This window comes from Myotis lucifugus, unplaced genomic scaffold (genome assembly GCF_000147115.1).
Source record: "Myotis lucifugus unplaced genomic scaffold, Myoluc2.0 scaffold_1477, whole genome shotgun sequence".
Taxonomy (NCBI): domain Eukaryota; kingdom Metazoa; phylum Chordata; class Mammalia; order Chiroptera; family Vespertilionidae; genus Myotis; species Myotis lucifugus.
Window position 1 is genome coordinate 14,864 of NW_005872525.1, and position 14,026 is coordinate 28,889.

Sequence of the window (14,026 nt, forward strand, 5' to 3'; positions counted from 1 at the left end):
CGGGGCGCGGGGCCGAGGAGACGGAAGTCGCCCGAGGAGAGTGGCGCGCGGCGGTGTCCGGGCGGCGGGGTGACCGTGTCTCTCCAGGCGCCTGGGGCGCCGGCCGCCGCTGCCTGTGCCTGACAGCCTGTGTTCGGGGACTTTTCTCCCGATGACATTTCACTTTCGCTGGCGTTTCCAGGAAGAGCAGCCGGGCCTTGACCGATGTGTCTTGGATGCCGATGAGACGAGTGTGTTGCTTCCGAAGCTCCCAGCGCTCCTGTGTGTCTAGTAGGACATTCACGTCAATGAACAAGTACGAATCGGCCTGGCAGGTGTGGCTCAGTCTTTAGAGCGTCGGCCCAGGCACCGGAGGGTCGCGGGTTCGATTCCCCGTTTGATCCCCAGCTCTGATCAGGGGTCAGGGAGATCTCGGGGCGCATGCGGGAGGCAACCCATCCAGGAGTCTCTCTCACATGGGTGTTCTCTCTCTCCCTCCCTTCCTCCCTCCCTCCCAGTCTCTCTAAAAAAATCAATGGAAAAAAGTATCCTCTGGTGAGGATTAAACAACAAAAATATAGATATATATATCTCAAATCGCTAAGCATAATTTCAAATGTTTTTCCCATTGCTGTTGTTGTTTTTAAAATATATATATTTTTATTGATTTCAGTGAGGAAGAGAGGGATAGGGAGAGAAACATCAATGATGAGAGAAATCATTGATTGGCTGCCTCCTGCACGCCCCCTACTGGGGACCGAGCCTGCAACCCAGGCATGTGCTCTTGACCGGAATCAAACCCAGGACCCTTCAGTCTGCAGGCCCGACGCTCTATCCACTGAGCCACACCAGCCAGGGCTCATTGCTGTTGTTTTCCTAGGCCTGAATCAACTTAGAGTCATTTGTGTGCCCTCTTTCCTCCTTTTCTGTGACCACACCACTCCATGCCAAGCCCCATGGCTCCCCTGGGCCCCTCCGCATTCTGGGTGGCACATGCATCTCTAGAAACGAGCGCCCTCGCTGAGCCTTCAGGAGAAGCTTCTCTTTAACGCGTTCTCCTGCTTGTAAAAAAGGGAAGTTATTTGTTTTGAAGTTGACGGATCAGAGCAAGGGCACAGTTTTAAATAATCCACTTTAGACTTTAATGAGGCCAGTTTGCTAAATAAAGCAAGGACATCCTGGTGACTTACTATAGAAATTCTAATTTTTGGTGTTTTCTCAATAACAGTGATAAAATTAGGGCACTAGGAAGGACTTAGTAGGCCTTTCTTTTTTAAGTGCCATGAATGAGCCAGATTTCAATGACAATTAATTTTGGTTACTGAACAAAGTTGTCTTGAGAGGAATCCGCTTAGGAGTTTGGCTGCAAACTCCAAGGGTTCCCACTGGGATGTCCATGAGGAATGTGCCAGCTGTAATCCTTAGATTATGTCTGCTTGTCATGATTCACATTTTCTCAGGAAGAGCTCTAGGACAAGTTAGAGATACTCTATGGAGCTTCACAAAGTTTCAAAGGCCACAGTGCATCTCCTCTATTGGAAGAAAGCTCAGACTTGTAGTCCACTTGACAGGTGACTATTTGACACACACACCACACGCCCACCACCACTTGTTCCAGTTAAATCCTGATGTTGGATGTGAACACATGAGGTGGTTCGTAAACAACTCAAGCTGTGCAAAGAGTATTCTTAACACCTTGGAGCAGGGGTCCTCAAACTACGGCCCGCGGGCCACATGCAAATACAAATATTGTATTTGTTCCCGTTTTGTTTTTTTACTTCAAAATAAGATATGTGCAGTGTGCATAGGAATTTGTTCATAGTTTTTTTAAAACTATAGTCCGGCCCTCCAACGGTCTGAGGGACAGTGAACTGGCCCCCTGTTTAAAAAGTTTCAGGACCCCTGCCTTGGAGAAAGATGTTTAAGTAAATTATTAGGGTTGACTGACACTATGCAAAGCAGTTGCTAGGCAGTATTTACTTTGTCAAGGAAGGATGTTGGCCCTCTGTGTGTGGGGATTCCACATCTGCTGGCAGGTGGAAAGGAAATGCTAGGAAAAAGTTACGATCCTACTGATGTGTACTTTGTACTTGGGCCTGTGGTGCCGCATGTTGTGCCTGTACTGAACATGGACAGACCTTTTTCCTTGTCATCATCCCCTGAACAATACAGTGTAACTACTGTTTACCTTGTGTTAGGTGTAGTAAGGAACCTAGAGATGCTCTAAAGCTCACAGGTTGACTCTTGAACAACAGGGCTTGACTGTGAGGGTTCATTTATATGTGGACTTTTTTTTCAGTAAATACTGTAAATGTACTTTCTCATAATTTTTTCTTAACATTTTCTCTATTGTAAGAAAACAATGTATAAATACATGGATAAACTATGTGTTAGCGGACTATTGATATTACTGGTAAGGCTTCCAGTCAACAGTAGGCTACGAATAGTTAATTTGGGGGAATCAAAAGTTATATGTAATTTTTGACTGCTGGGGTGGGGATGGGGGTCAACGGTACTATGCTCATAATGTAAGGGACATGAGCATGCTGGGATTTTGGTATCCGAGGTGGGTCCTGGCACCCATCCCCCGTGGGCACCAAGGGATGACTATGTGTATCTGTTTCAGGTCCCTGTCCCTCGTAGCTTTCGGAGAGTGACCAACCAGATGGGGAATAGGAGCTGTTGGCGCGTGAAGAGCAGTGATCATGGTCAGTGTGGTCCTTCTCTTACTTTGTACTTGCTGGGCTTCAGCCCCTTCAGTCTGATCTCTTCTGTGTGATTGCCTTGTGAGAGGACCAGAGTGGATGAGTGACCATGGGCCCCAAGGAGCCCCCCATGTTGGGTAGGGACTCGTTCACTCTCTTTGCCTGCACTGGGTTTCCTTATGAGTTTCTCTGCCCGAAACATGTAGTTTCAGAGTCAGCAACTGTCAATATTTTAATTGCTCTTGGATTTTAAGGCACTTGTTAAATTTCAGGAGTTGGCCTGAGCTGTCGGAATCTATTGTTCCTATTTATGTTTTGCGTTCTTTCTGAATCTGGCTGCCCCCTGTATATGCCCCAAAAGGCGGCACATTTTCACATGGTGATGCTGAGTGCTCCACACGGTCCTCAGCGGCTGTCCTCTGCACTGATGCCAACTTTCTAATGCTGCTGCTGTTTCGTCTGTTCCTCATTGGTTATGTCCTTAAAAGACAGGACATGTGGTGAATTCTCTCCCTTTATGACCACTTTTCAGGGGAAGCAACTGGCTGTAATATTCAGCTCCATGTTTTTATTCTTCCTTTTTCTTCTTTGAATATTAGTGCAAGCGAGGGATATTTGTTTATTCATTATACAGTGGGGCCTTGACTTACGAGTTTAATTCGTTCCGTGACGGAGCTCGTAACTCAAATTACTCGTATGTCAAATCATTAAAGTGAACGAGTGAGACACGTGATGCTGGGCTGATGTTGTGGCGTTCACTGTGATGTTCGCTGCGCCAACTAGCGGTGGGGTATCTGAAGCTGGCTCGTAACCTGAATTTTAGCTGGCAACTCAAAGCAAAAATCGGCTGAGAGACAGCTCGTATCTCGAAAAACTCGTTAGTCGGGACACTCGTAAGTCAAGGCCCCACTGTATTGTAATGTATTAAAGTCTGTTTTTGATTTTGAGTATAACTGTGATAAGTTGAGATCCCCTTCCCACTCAGCCCCGTCTGGGAGCACTTCCTTCTGGACCTGAGCCTTCCTTTCCCACACCTGCAGGGAGCCATTTCTCCAGGGGGGCGTTGGCTCCTTTTAGTGCAGAAAGGAGCTTAGAGACCAAGCTGTCAGGTGTGTTCACAATGTTCATCTGTGTTACTGCTGTGAGCACCTACCTCTCTGGAGGACAGAGCTAGGAAACATATTTTTAAACATCATGAGTTCATACTGATATTTTTAGTACACATTTAAAACCAGTTTTACTTAAATTCTTTGATTTTTTGTTTGTTTGTTTTTTGTTAATCCTCACCCAAGGATATTTTTTCCATTGCTTCTGAGAGAGACTAGAAGGGAGGGAGGAAGGAAGGGAGAGAGGAGAGGGGAGAGAGAGGGAGAGAGAGAGAAATACCGATGTGAGAGAGACACATTGATTTCTTGCTTTCCCACTCGCCCTCACTGGGACCAGGGATCAAACCTGCAACCGAAGTATATGACCTTGATGGGAAAGCGAACCCAAGACCCTTTGGTACAAGGGCCAACGTTCTAACCACTGAGCAACCGGCAAGAACAATTTCTTGAATTTGTAAAATTTGTATCATTTTTCTATCCTGAAAATCTTGATTCTTAATGCCATCGACATAATTACTTGTTTTATGCTAAAATGTACATACAATAAAAATTGCTAACTTATAAAACTACGTTACTACTACTAATGAAACTACTTAGGAAAGTTTTAAGTGTTTTTAAGTTCTTTTTGTCTTTAATATACACCAGTGATGGCGAACCTTTTGAGCTCGGCGTGTCAGCATTTTGAAAAACCCTAACTTAACTCTGGTGACGTGTCACATAGAGAAATTTTTTGATATTTGCAACCATAGTAAAACAAAGGCTTATATTTTTTATATTTATTTTATATATTTAAATGCCATTTAACAAAGAAAAATCAACCAAAAAAATGAGTTCGTGTGTCTCCTCTGACACGCGTGTCATAGGTTCGCCATCACTGATATACACAGTTGACCATGAATAATATAGGGGTTAGGAGCAATGACCCCCATGCAGTTGAAAATCCATGGATAATGTTGGATTCCCCCAAAACTTCGTTGGCCCTTGGTATCCACAGGGAATCTGTTCCAGAACACACACACACTGTGATGCTCTCAGCTTCCCTGTATAAAATGGTGTAGATCAACACATACAGTGGCCCTCTGTATTCATGGACTCCCAACTACAGATCAGAAATAGTACTACAGGTATTTATTGAAAAAATCCACTTATAAGTGGACCCGTGCAGTTCAAATCTGTGTTTAGAGTCACCTGTGTCCCCCTTAGAATGAATAAGGTACCATGTTTAAAAGCCCTTCATGAATATTCTTTTGTTGTTGGTGGTAATCTTCACCAGAGGATAGTTTTTCCATTGCTTTTCAGAGAGTGGAAGGGGCTGGAAGGGGCGGGGGCCGGGAGGCGAGGGGGGGAGGAGAGAGAGAGAGAGAGGGAGGGAGAGAGAAACATTAAAGTGAGAGAGAGACATCAATTGGTTGCCTCTCAAACTCACCCTGACCAGGGGGCAGGGAGCAAACCTGAAATCCAGGTACATGCCCTTGACCTGGAATCAAACCCACTAACCTTTGGTACATAGGCCAGCACTCTAACCACTGAGCACACCGGCCAGGGTGATGAATATTCTTTTGTCTGTGGTTTCTCTCTCTGCCTTCCCCTCTCTCTAAAATCAATAGCATATCCTCAGGATAGGATAAAAAATAAAGATTTTGCTGGCTCCCCAGAATCCCGCAACGTGTCCTGCCCGTCACATCTCCCTCCCTCCTTCCTGACAAAAGTAACTGCTGACCACGTTTATGGCAGTTACCCTCTTTTCTTCAGAGTTTCATGGGTGAATTGTGCATCTCCACATAGTAAAGTGTTGCTTGATTATATGACACTTAAGTCTCTTATCATCTCTTTCACCTCCATAATTTGTGGAGGAGGCCCTGTGGTTGAACCCATGTTCCTCAGTCTAGATTTTGCTGATCGTGGTCCTCTGGTGAGTGTGATGTGTTCCTGTGTGCTTGGTTCCCTGCAAGTCTGTAGTTGCCCTGGAAGCTTGACCATATTCAGGTGTGATCTCTGGTGCGCCTCCTTCACGGGGGTGTGCTATGTGGGGCATCTCTTTTGGATGTTGGCAGGCAGTGAAGCACATGCCTGTGTGCACTCCGCCATGAGAAGGTGTGGAACGAGATGCTGTGGCTCAGTTCCTGAGGGCTGCCCGGTTTATGGGCTGGACTTCCAGGAAGAGGAGCCTGTCCTTCCCTACCATTTGGTTATCTCATGTTCAAGCTCATGTCTCAAATGAAGATGAGTACTTAATCCTTTCTCTTTATCAATTTTCAAAATAATGAATCATTTTCCTATCATCCTCCAAAGGTGACCAGTTGATTTTATTTTGGTATTATAAACTCATAGATTTAAACATACAGCGGGGCCTTGTCTTACGAGTTTAATTCGTTCTGAGACCGAGCTCGTTAAGGAACTCGTTAAGGAGCTCGTTAACTCAAATTACTCTATCAATTCAATGCAAAAAATCAGCGGAGAGACAGCTGATATCTCAAAAAACTCGTTAGTCGGGAAACTCGTTAGTCGGGACACTCGTAAGTCAAGTGAGTTTTAAGCAGGGGACTCCTTGTCTGCATGACAATCAGTGTTTAGTCTGTGAATTGGTTGTTTTAGAGATTAGCTGCAGGCTTCTTAGTTCCTCATTGATGTGTCCTTTCTGATAGCAAAGGGGAATGAAATTGATTTCAGGGAGTTCAGCTTTGCTGATTATAGCAGCAGCAGGTGCCTCCATACATGGATGGCGGGTGCAGGCATCAATTCTAGCCCAAACCAACCGCTGTATGACATGCAAGGTTTTTTCTGTGTTGCCCCAATCCTTTATTAATAGGCAATTTGAATTTAAATTCCTACCTTATCATTTTTCCTTTATTTTCTAGTTTTAAAGTATTTTCAAAAAGTAGCTTTTAAAAATCAAAGAATGAGCTTTTCTATTTTAAATTACCATTATAGAATTTTTTTCTATGCAAATTGAAGCTGATAGGTCCCTGGCACTACAAGGTTTGAAATGTGTAAGTCAGTTAAGTGCTTGACCTGATTTCATCTTTTGTAGGTAATGCAGGACCATCAAGATGGCAGCGATCCTGTTTCCAAGGCAACAAGCAGGTCTACACAGCATGAATTTACGTCTGCACCAAGAAGTACTTTATACAACTCCTGGAAAGCAGTGGTCTGGGCCCTAAGATGAGGTGCTCCTGAGTTGCATCTTCTGTTTTCCAGTAACATGTATGATTAGCCATATTCATAAACATCCTGAAAGTTAGAATTATTTTGAAAACACTGAAGATAATGGATGTTTGGGGGCAAATTGAGAGCTTGGATCATTTTCTTACCAACCTGAGATAGCAACATGATGACACAGCCAGAATAGTTATGGTGAGTCATGGAGAATAACCAGGAAACCCATCCGCCCAAAGGGGATGGTGACTTTGTTTCTGATAAAATAAATGTTAAAATAGAAGAGGAAGATGATGGAATTCCGAATCACAGTTTGGAAAGAGTGGACTTTAAGATTGAACAAGAGGACAGGAAAGCAGCTGGCAGTGGTGATGAACAGGCAGAGATCAGAGAAGCAAGCTACAGCTGTAAGCCCCCGGGGAAGTGTTTCCCTGCCGACCACGAGGACGACTACGGGGCCCTGTTCTCACAGTACAGCAGCACATTGTACGATGTTGCCATGGAAGCTGTGACGCAGAGCCTCCTGTCCAGCCGCAGCATGAACTCCAGGAAGAAGTCTCCGGCCTGGAAACATTTCTTCATCTCTCCTCGGGACAGCACGAAGGCAGTGTGTGTTTACTGCATGAAAGAGTTCAGCCGCGGCAAAAACGAGAAGGACCTGAGCACGAGCTGTCTCATGCGGCACGTGAGGAGGGCGCACCCCACAGCACTCATCCAGGAGGAAGGCAGTGTGTCTACCCTGGGATCCATCTCCTCCCCTGCACTGGTGTTCCCACCTCAGCCCACACCCCTTGGAGACCTGGGCACCGTACTGTCACCCATCAAACTTGTCCAGAAAATAGCCTCCAAGATCCCATCTTCTGAGCAAGTGACAGAAGAATGTGGATCTGTCGTATCTTCTGAAGAGGTCTCCTCTGATGTGTCCATCTCTGAGAAGTACAGGCAGGAAGAAGCCCTGGTGGAGCCACCCCAACCGCTCCCCACTCCTCAGCATGATGACTCTGCAGAGAGTGGGCCAGAGAAGAGCTTTCCACTTCCAAAGAGTACCTCTGGATCCCGAAGGTGGTCTGCAGTCTGGAAGCACTTCTACCTGTCACCTCTGGACAGCTCCAAGGCCGTGTGCATTCACTGCATGAGTGAGTTCAGCAGAGGGAAAAACGGGAAGGACCTGGGTACCAGCTGCCTCATCCGGCACATGTGGCGGGCACACCGCGCCATCGTACTGCAGGAGAAGAGCAGGGTACAGCTATTACGCCACGCTACTCTGCACCCACCACTTTGTTGCCTGCCCTACCAACGCAGGAGGGAAATCCAAGTTTGGTGTCCTCATCGCCAGGCAACGAGGTACAAGAGTCCCCCTCGGCGTCCTCCTCCCCTGACCAGCTTACTGAGCACCTACAGGCATGTCTGAAACCTGGAGATTCGCTGATGGAAGATGCATCAGTGTTGTCATCCTCTGATGATGTGGGCGAGGCCTCGTTGGTGTCCTCCCCTGAGAAGCAGCAGGGTGATGGGTCGAGCCCTCACATGGTTGAATCTGGTGTTATATTCCAACAGAATCAAAAGGTGATGAAGAGACTGAAGTCGGAGGTCTGGCATCACTTTTCCCTCGCCCCCATGGACAGTCTGAAGGCGGTATGCAGACACTGCAGCTGTGTCATCAGTCGAGGAAAGAAGGGTGACGTGGGCACCAGCTGTTTGATGAGACATCTCTACAGGCGCCACCCAGAAGTTGTTGGGAACCAAAAGGGCTTCCTGGGGGCTAGTTTGGCAAACCCTCCATACAACACCTTGGCATCCACAGAAACTTCCTCCAAACTAACTGACCTTCCAGCAGTGGTTACCAAAAGCCGTCCAGTTCTATTTCCCGTTCACAGTAAGAAGACCTCCAAGCTGTGGAATCACTTTTCTGTCTGCTCTGCAGACCCCACTAAAGTCGTGTGCTTGCACTGTGGCCGGACGATAAGCAGGGGCAAGAAGCCAACTAACCTGGGCACCAGCTGTCTTCTGAGGCATTTACAAAGGTTCCACGGCAGCGTGCTGAAGACCGATGTCCCCAAGACCATGCTGCCCTCTCCTCCAGGCGTCAGTGTGCCCCTGAGTGCAGAATTGTCAGGAGCTTCCTCCTTTGACAACACTGATGAGAAGTTTTATGATTCTCATCCAGTTGCCAAAAAGATAACAAGTCTCATAGCTGAAATGATTGCACTTGACCTTCAGCCATATTCTTTTGTTGATAATGTTGGCTTTAACAGGCTGCTCGAATACTTGAAACCTCAGTACTCTTTGCCCTCCCCTTCCTACTTTTCCAGGACAGCTATCCCCGGAATGTACGATAATGTGAAACAGATCATTATGTCACACCTTAAGGAAGCTGAGAGTGGTGTGGTCCACTTCACGTCTGGAATATGGATGAGTAACCAGACCCGGGAGTACCTGACACTCACTGCTCACTGGGTCACCTTCGAGTCGTCGGTCCGACCTCACTGTGAGGATCACCACTGCTCAGCACTGTTAGACGTGTCACAGATTGACTGCGACTATAGCGGCAACAGCATTCAGAAGCAGCTGGAATGTTGGTGGGAGGCCTGGGTGACATCCACTGGCCTTCAGGTTGGCATTACAGTGACTGACAACCCCAGCATAGGAAAGACGCTGAATGAAGGGGAGCACTCCAGCGTGCAGTGCTTCAGTCACACGGTGAACCTCATTGTCAACGAGGCCATTAAAAGCCAGAGAATGGTGCAGAATTTACTCAGCATTGCTCGGAAGCTATGTGAGCGGGTGCTTCGCTCACATGCAGCAAAAGAGAAACTGGCAGAGCTGCAGAAGGAGTATGAATTGCCACCCCACCACCTTATTCAGGACGTCCCATCCAAATGGAACACGTCGTTTCATATGCTCGAACGGCTCATTGAGCAGAAGAGAGCAATTAACGAGATGTCCATCGAGTGTAATTTCAGAGAACTGATCAGTTGCGACCAGTGGGAGGTCATGAAGTCTGTGTGTCATGCGCTGAAGCCCTTTGATGCTGCGAGTCGGGAGATGAGTAGCCACATGTCTACCCTCAGCCAGGTCATCCCCATGATCCACATTCTGAACAGAAAAATTGACATGCTGTTTGAGGAGACCATGGGCATCGACACCATGCTGAAGTCTCTGAAGGAAGCCATGGTGAGCCGACTGTCCGCCACCCTCCACGATCCCAGGTACATCTTTGCTACACTGTTGGACCCTCGTTACAAAGCCTCCCTGTTCTCCGAGGAGGAGGCGGAGCAGTACAAGCAGGATTTAATCAGGGAACTAGAAATGCTGAATTCTACCTCAGAGGACATAGCTGTCTCCAATGGGTGTGCTCCAGGCTCCCCATCGAGAGACTCCAGTGGGGACGAGAGCCTGTGGTCACTCATGGCCAAGATAAAAAAGAAAGGCCCAAGAGAAAAGATGAAGGTTCCTGAGGCCATGGTGCTTTCTTACCTGGAGGAGGAGGTGCTTGAACATAGCTGTGACCCACTTACCTACTGGAACCTAAAGAAGTCTGCCTGGCCAGGACTCTCAGCCTTGGCCGTCAGGTTTTTGGGTTGTCCCCCGAGTATTGTCCCTTCAGAAAGGCTGTTCAGCACACCCACTGAGAACGGTAGCTTTGGCCAGTCCAGGCTCATGATGGAACATTTTGAAAAACTTATCTTTTTGAAAGTGAATCTTCCATTAATATATTTTCAGTATTGAAATCACAATGGAGCCACCAGGCTAAAGGTGTTGTTGCTCATTAGGCACCAGCTGTTTGTCACAGGCTGTTGGTTGGCACCAGTTGGTGCCAAGGAGGACATCAGACCGGGCACTCTCAGGTCCACACTGAGTTTCTCTTGAAGTCTCACCATAATGTCTATATGTGCCTTACTCCTAGTCCTTCAAGCCAGGTACCGTGGTGTGTTTTTTACAAAGCCACTAGAAATAGCCTGTCTTGTCAATTATGAAATGCGGTGTTTAGGTTTAAATCCATAACTGTTATGTTTTTTTAAAAGCTGGGGGTTAGTTATTTGTTTTACTAGAAAGACAGAAGATGCAAACAGTTTTATTCCGTAGGCTTTTTATTCACTTATGTAAGAACAAATCAGGTACTGTATTTTAGTTAAAAATTGCTTTAATTGCAACAAAGCAGCCTTTGTGGCTGTCAAATAAAATCTGGAAATAGGTGTAGAAGCCATCCTGTCTGGTTTTTACCTGCATCTCTAATAATGTGAGGAGTGCAGAGAATATTGTGGAAGATACTGTTTGCTACAATAGAGATGTGGCATTTGAAGACAAAACTAAAATGTAACATGGAATGTCAGTTACATGGTGGTTGTAAGGAGAACTTCCCCATGTTCTGGTTTTGTGTTGAGGTTTCACATGGTCAGTTACATCGGTGACATCCTGACTCTTTATAACGTGCTCCTTGCTGCCTGTTGTCCAATACGTTTACAGCAGCTCTGGTGACTGAACCTCTGAGCCTCTGACGTAGTGTCTCTACTTTGAAACTATAGACTTCAAAATAGTGTTTCTATTTTGAAATGTGTGTAGTGCCCCCCAATTTGATCAAATCACGTGTAAAATTCTTTTTAGAGGAGGTGATATAACAGGGAAGAAGACTTATATTACAGTTGTAAGGGTAGCCTTCGGTGTTTTTTGACAATACAGAAGACTCAGCCATCACGGGTATTTTAGAATCCCAGGGACATCAGAATGAAATGCCAGTTGTCAGATTCTTTTAACAATATGTCCTCAGAGTTTTTGCTTCAACATGTAGAAAAGGATTCCTTTTCTTATTTTATACCAATTAAATATGCTGGGTGAAACAAGTCACTCATTGCCTGTGCCCTTTTAGAAAAGTTGTTTCCTCAAAATACTGTACTTGTTATTAATCTCACTTTGCATTGACTATGTTTTGGTATATTTATAAATAGGGAACTCAGTTTCTGAAATTAAACTTTTTATTTGCAATTTTCTACTGTTGGAGAAAGATGGCTTTTTCTTCTTAAGATGATAAAGTAGTCATATCCTTTGGGTGCCAATGTACATGGCAACCTCATTCATGCCGCCCTTGAATTACCACCTTAGTTCCAGATAGGACATAGGAGAGGTGATGAAGTGGTCCTTACAACAGCTTTTCTGAGATGATGCTGACTTGTGTTCAGAATGATTGCTGTGCCATGCATACTGCCCAAACAGAAGAGCCTGTGGACAGCCTCGTAGTTGCCTTGGCCATGTAGCCTCTCCTGAGATGCTGTGTGCAAATTCCCGAGTCCAGCCTCTGTTCCAGAGCCCCAGGAGCACCAATTGGGGCCACATTGTGAATCATGCTCATGCGGTTTTCCCATGACTTACATGAGAATCCCTATAAATGTGTGCTCAAGGCGATACTATGTGTAAAGACTTCACCAGTTTGAGATCCAGGCTGTCATCAGTCTTCCCTGTGCTGGGTCTAACCAGATTGAGGAAATGAGTCCAAAAGGCCAGAGTAGATTTCCTGGAGATCCAGTGTTGGGCTCATGGCTTTCCTGAAGGGAGGAGAGTCTACCAGCTGGGGCTGGTAGTAGCCCTGCCTTACAAGGTGGAGGTCATGGGTGGCTCCTGGCTGGGGGCCCTAGGCTCTTACTTGAGTGCTCAGCTGAATTTGACATGGGAAATGTTTCCTTGAAGGGTCTGTACATGTGGTGCCAGACTAATGGTCTTAGTTGTTCAGGTCTGTAAACTGCTCTTCTGCCTCCAGTTCACCAGTCATGAGCTAGGGCTCCCCGACCCTCAGGAGCCTATGGACCATATTGAGGCTCTATGCATGCTGAGCACCATTTGTTTTGGTTGCCAAGCTCATGTCAGGGATATGCATTGATGTACTTGCCTTTTGTACTCATGCTCCAATGGTTCAACTTGGGTTTCCACTATAGGGGAGGGTTCATCATGTATGGACAGCTCTTAATGGTTGTCACAGAGACAGGCCCACAGAGCCGGATGTTTACTGTTGGGTCCATTACAGGACAAGCTTGCTCACTTCAGTGGGCAGAAAACATGGTCCAAGGGATGGACCTTGAGTGATGGGCATGCAGCGGTTCTTCGTGCGTTCGTTCATGTTGACTATAGAAATAGGTCTTGTGAGCGCTGCGGAAACAGTCAAACCCTGTGTTCTTGTGCTGCTGACAATGCTGCAGGAGATAGGCCCAATGCTAACAGCTGTCTGGTGCTGCTCATAGCTGGTCCTGATACCGATGTTTCCCAATAGAGGAATGCAACTGGATGCAACTGGAAATGCGGCTGCTGTTGGCTATCCCGCTATAGCTCATTCAGACCGGAGTACCAAGCTGTTCATTTCCCTGCTGTAGGTGATATCTGGGGCAGGAGGCTCTTCTCTGGCCACTCCTAATAAAAAGCTCTTAGTGTAAGTCTCGGGAATTGCCTCGTTTCAGTGAATGGATGCTGTTATATGTTAATAAAATGTTGGACTTAGTTAAAACTTCCTTCTACTTCTGACTGTGAGGCAGCAGCTGGTATCAGACCAAGAACTTCTGAGAACAATCTTTTTGAAGATACCAAGGAGCACCTCAAGGATTTGAGGAAGCGCAATTCTAGTGAGGAGATACTTGCACGAAGGCGAGTCTTCTGTCCACAATTGTAGAGCTGTCAGTGGTGACACTGGGCTGGGGAGACCCACGGTGACATCAAGCAGGACTGCAAAAGCCAAGGTCTTGAAGAAGAGGGAGCTTCAGGAGGGGCTGTGTCCTTGCAGCCTCCCAGGGACAGGTGCTGGCCTGTGAGGTTCTCATGTTCAGGGAGAGAGGCTGAGAAGTGGGCACCCATGCAGGGAGACAACTGGACTGCAGTGCCTGTCAGCAAGAGGACCCCAGGTTTCCAGGGGAGACCCCTGGAGGCAAAACGGGATAGACCAGTCATCACAAAGCCTGAAACAGCTGCATGACCTTGACCTTGAGCACATCACAGTGGCCTGCCCTATTCCGCATTTCTTCCCAAAGGAAAAGACCCAGAGCTTCTATTATTTTACCTACGTACAGTTTGACTCTTAGTAAGAAATTATCAACACTAAAA

The 14,026-nt window shown here is 46.5% G+C and overlaps 1 protein-coding gene across 1 annotated transcript; it reads left to right on the forward strand.

The window, feature by feature from the left end:
• Positions 1 to 99: 99 nt before the first annotated feature.
• On the forward strand, positions 100 to 11,934 carry ZBED4 (zinc finger BED-type containing 4). The gene is given in 4 exon segments (XM_014449863.2): positions 100 to 314; positions 2,606 to 2,687; positions 6,822 to 8,183; positions 8,186 to 11,934. Coding segments are annotated over 2 exon segments (3,522 nt in total). The 5' UTR covers positions 100 to 314; positions 2,606 to 2,687; positions 6,822 to 7,151; the 3' UTR covers positions 10,676 to 11,934.
• The last annotated feature ends 2,092 nt before the right edge of the window (positions 11,935 to 14,026 follow it).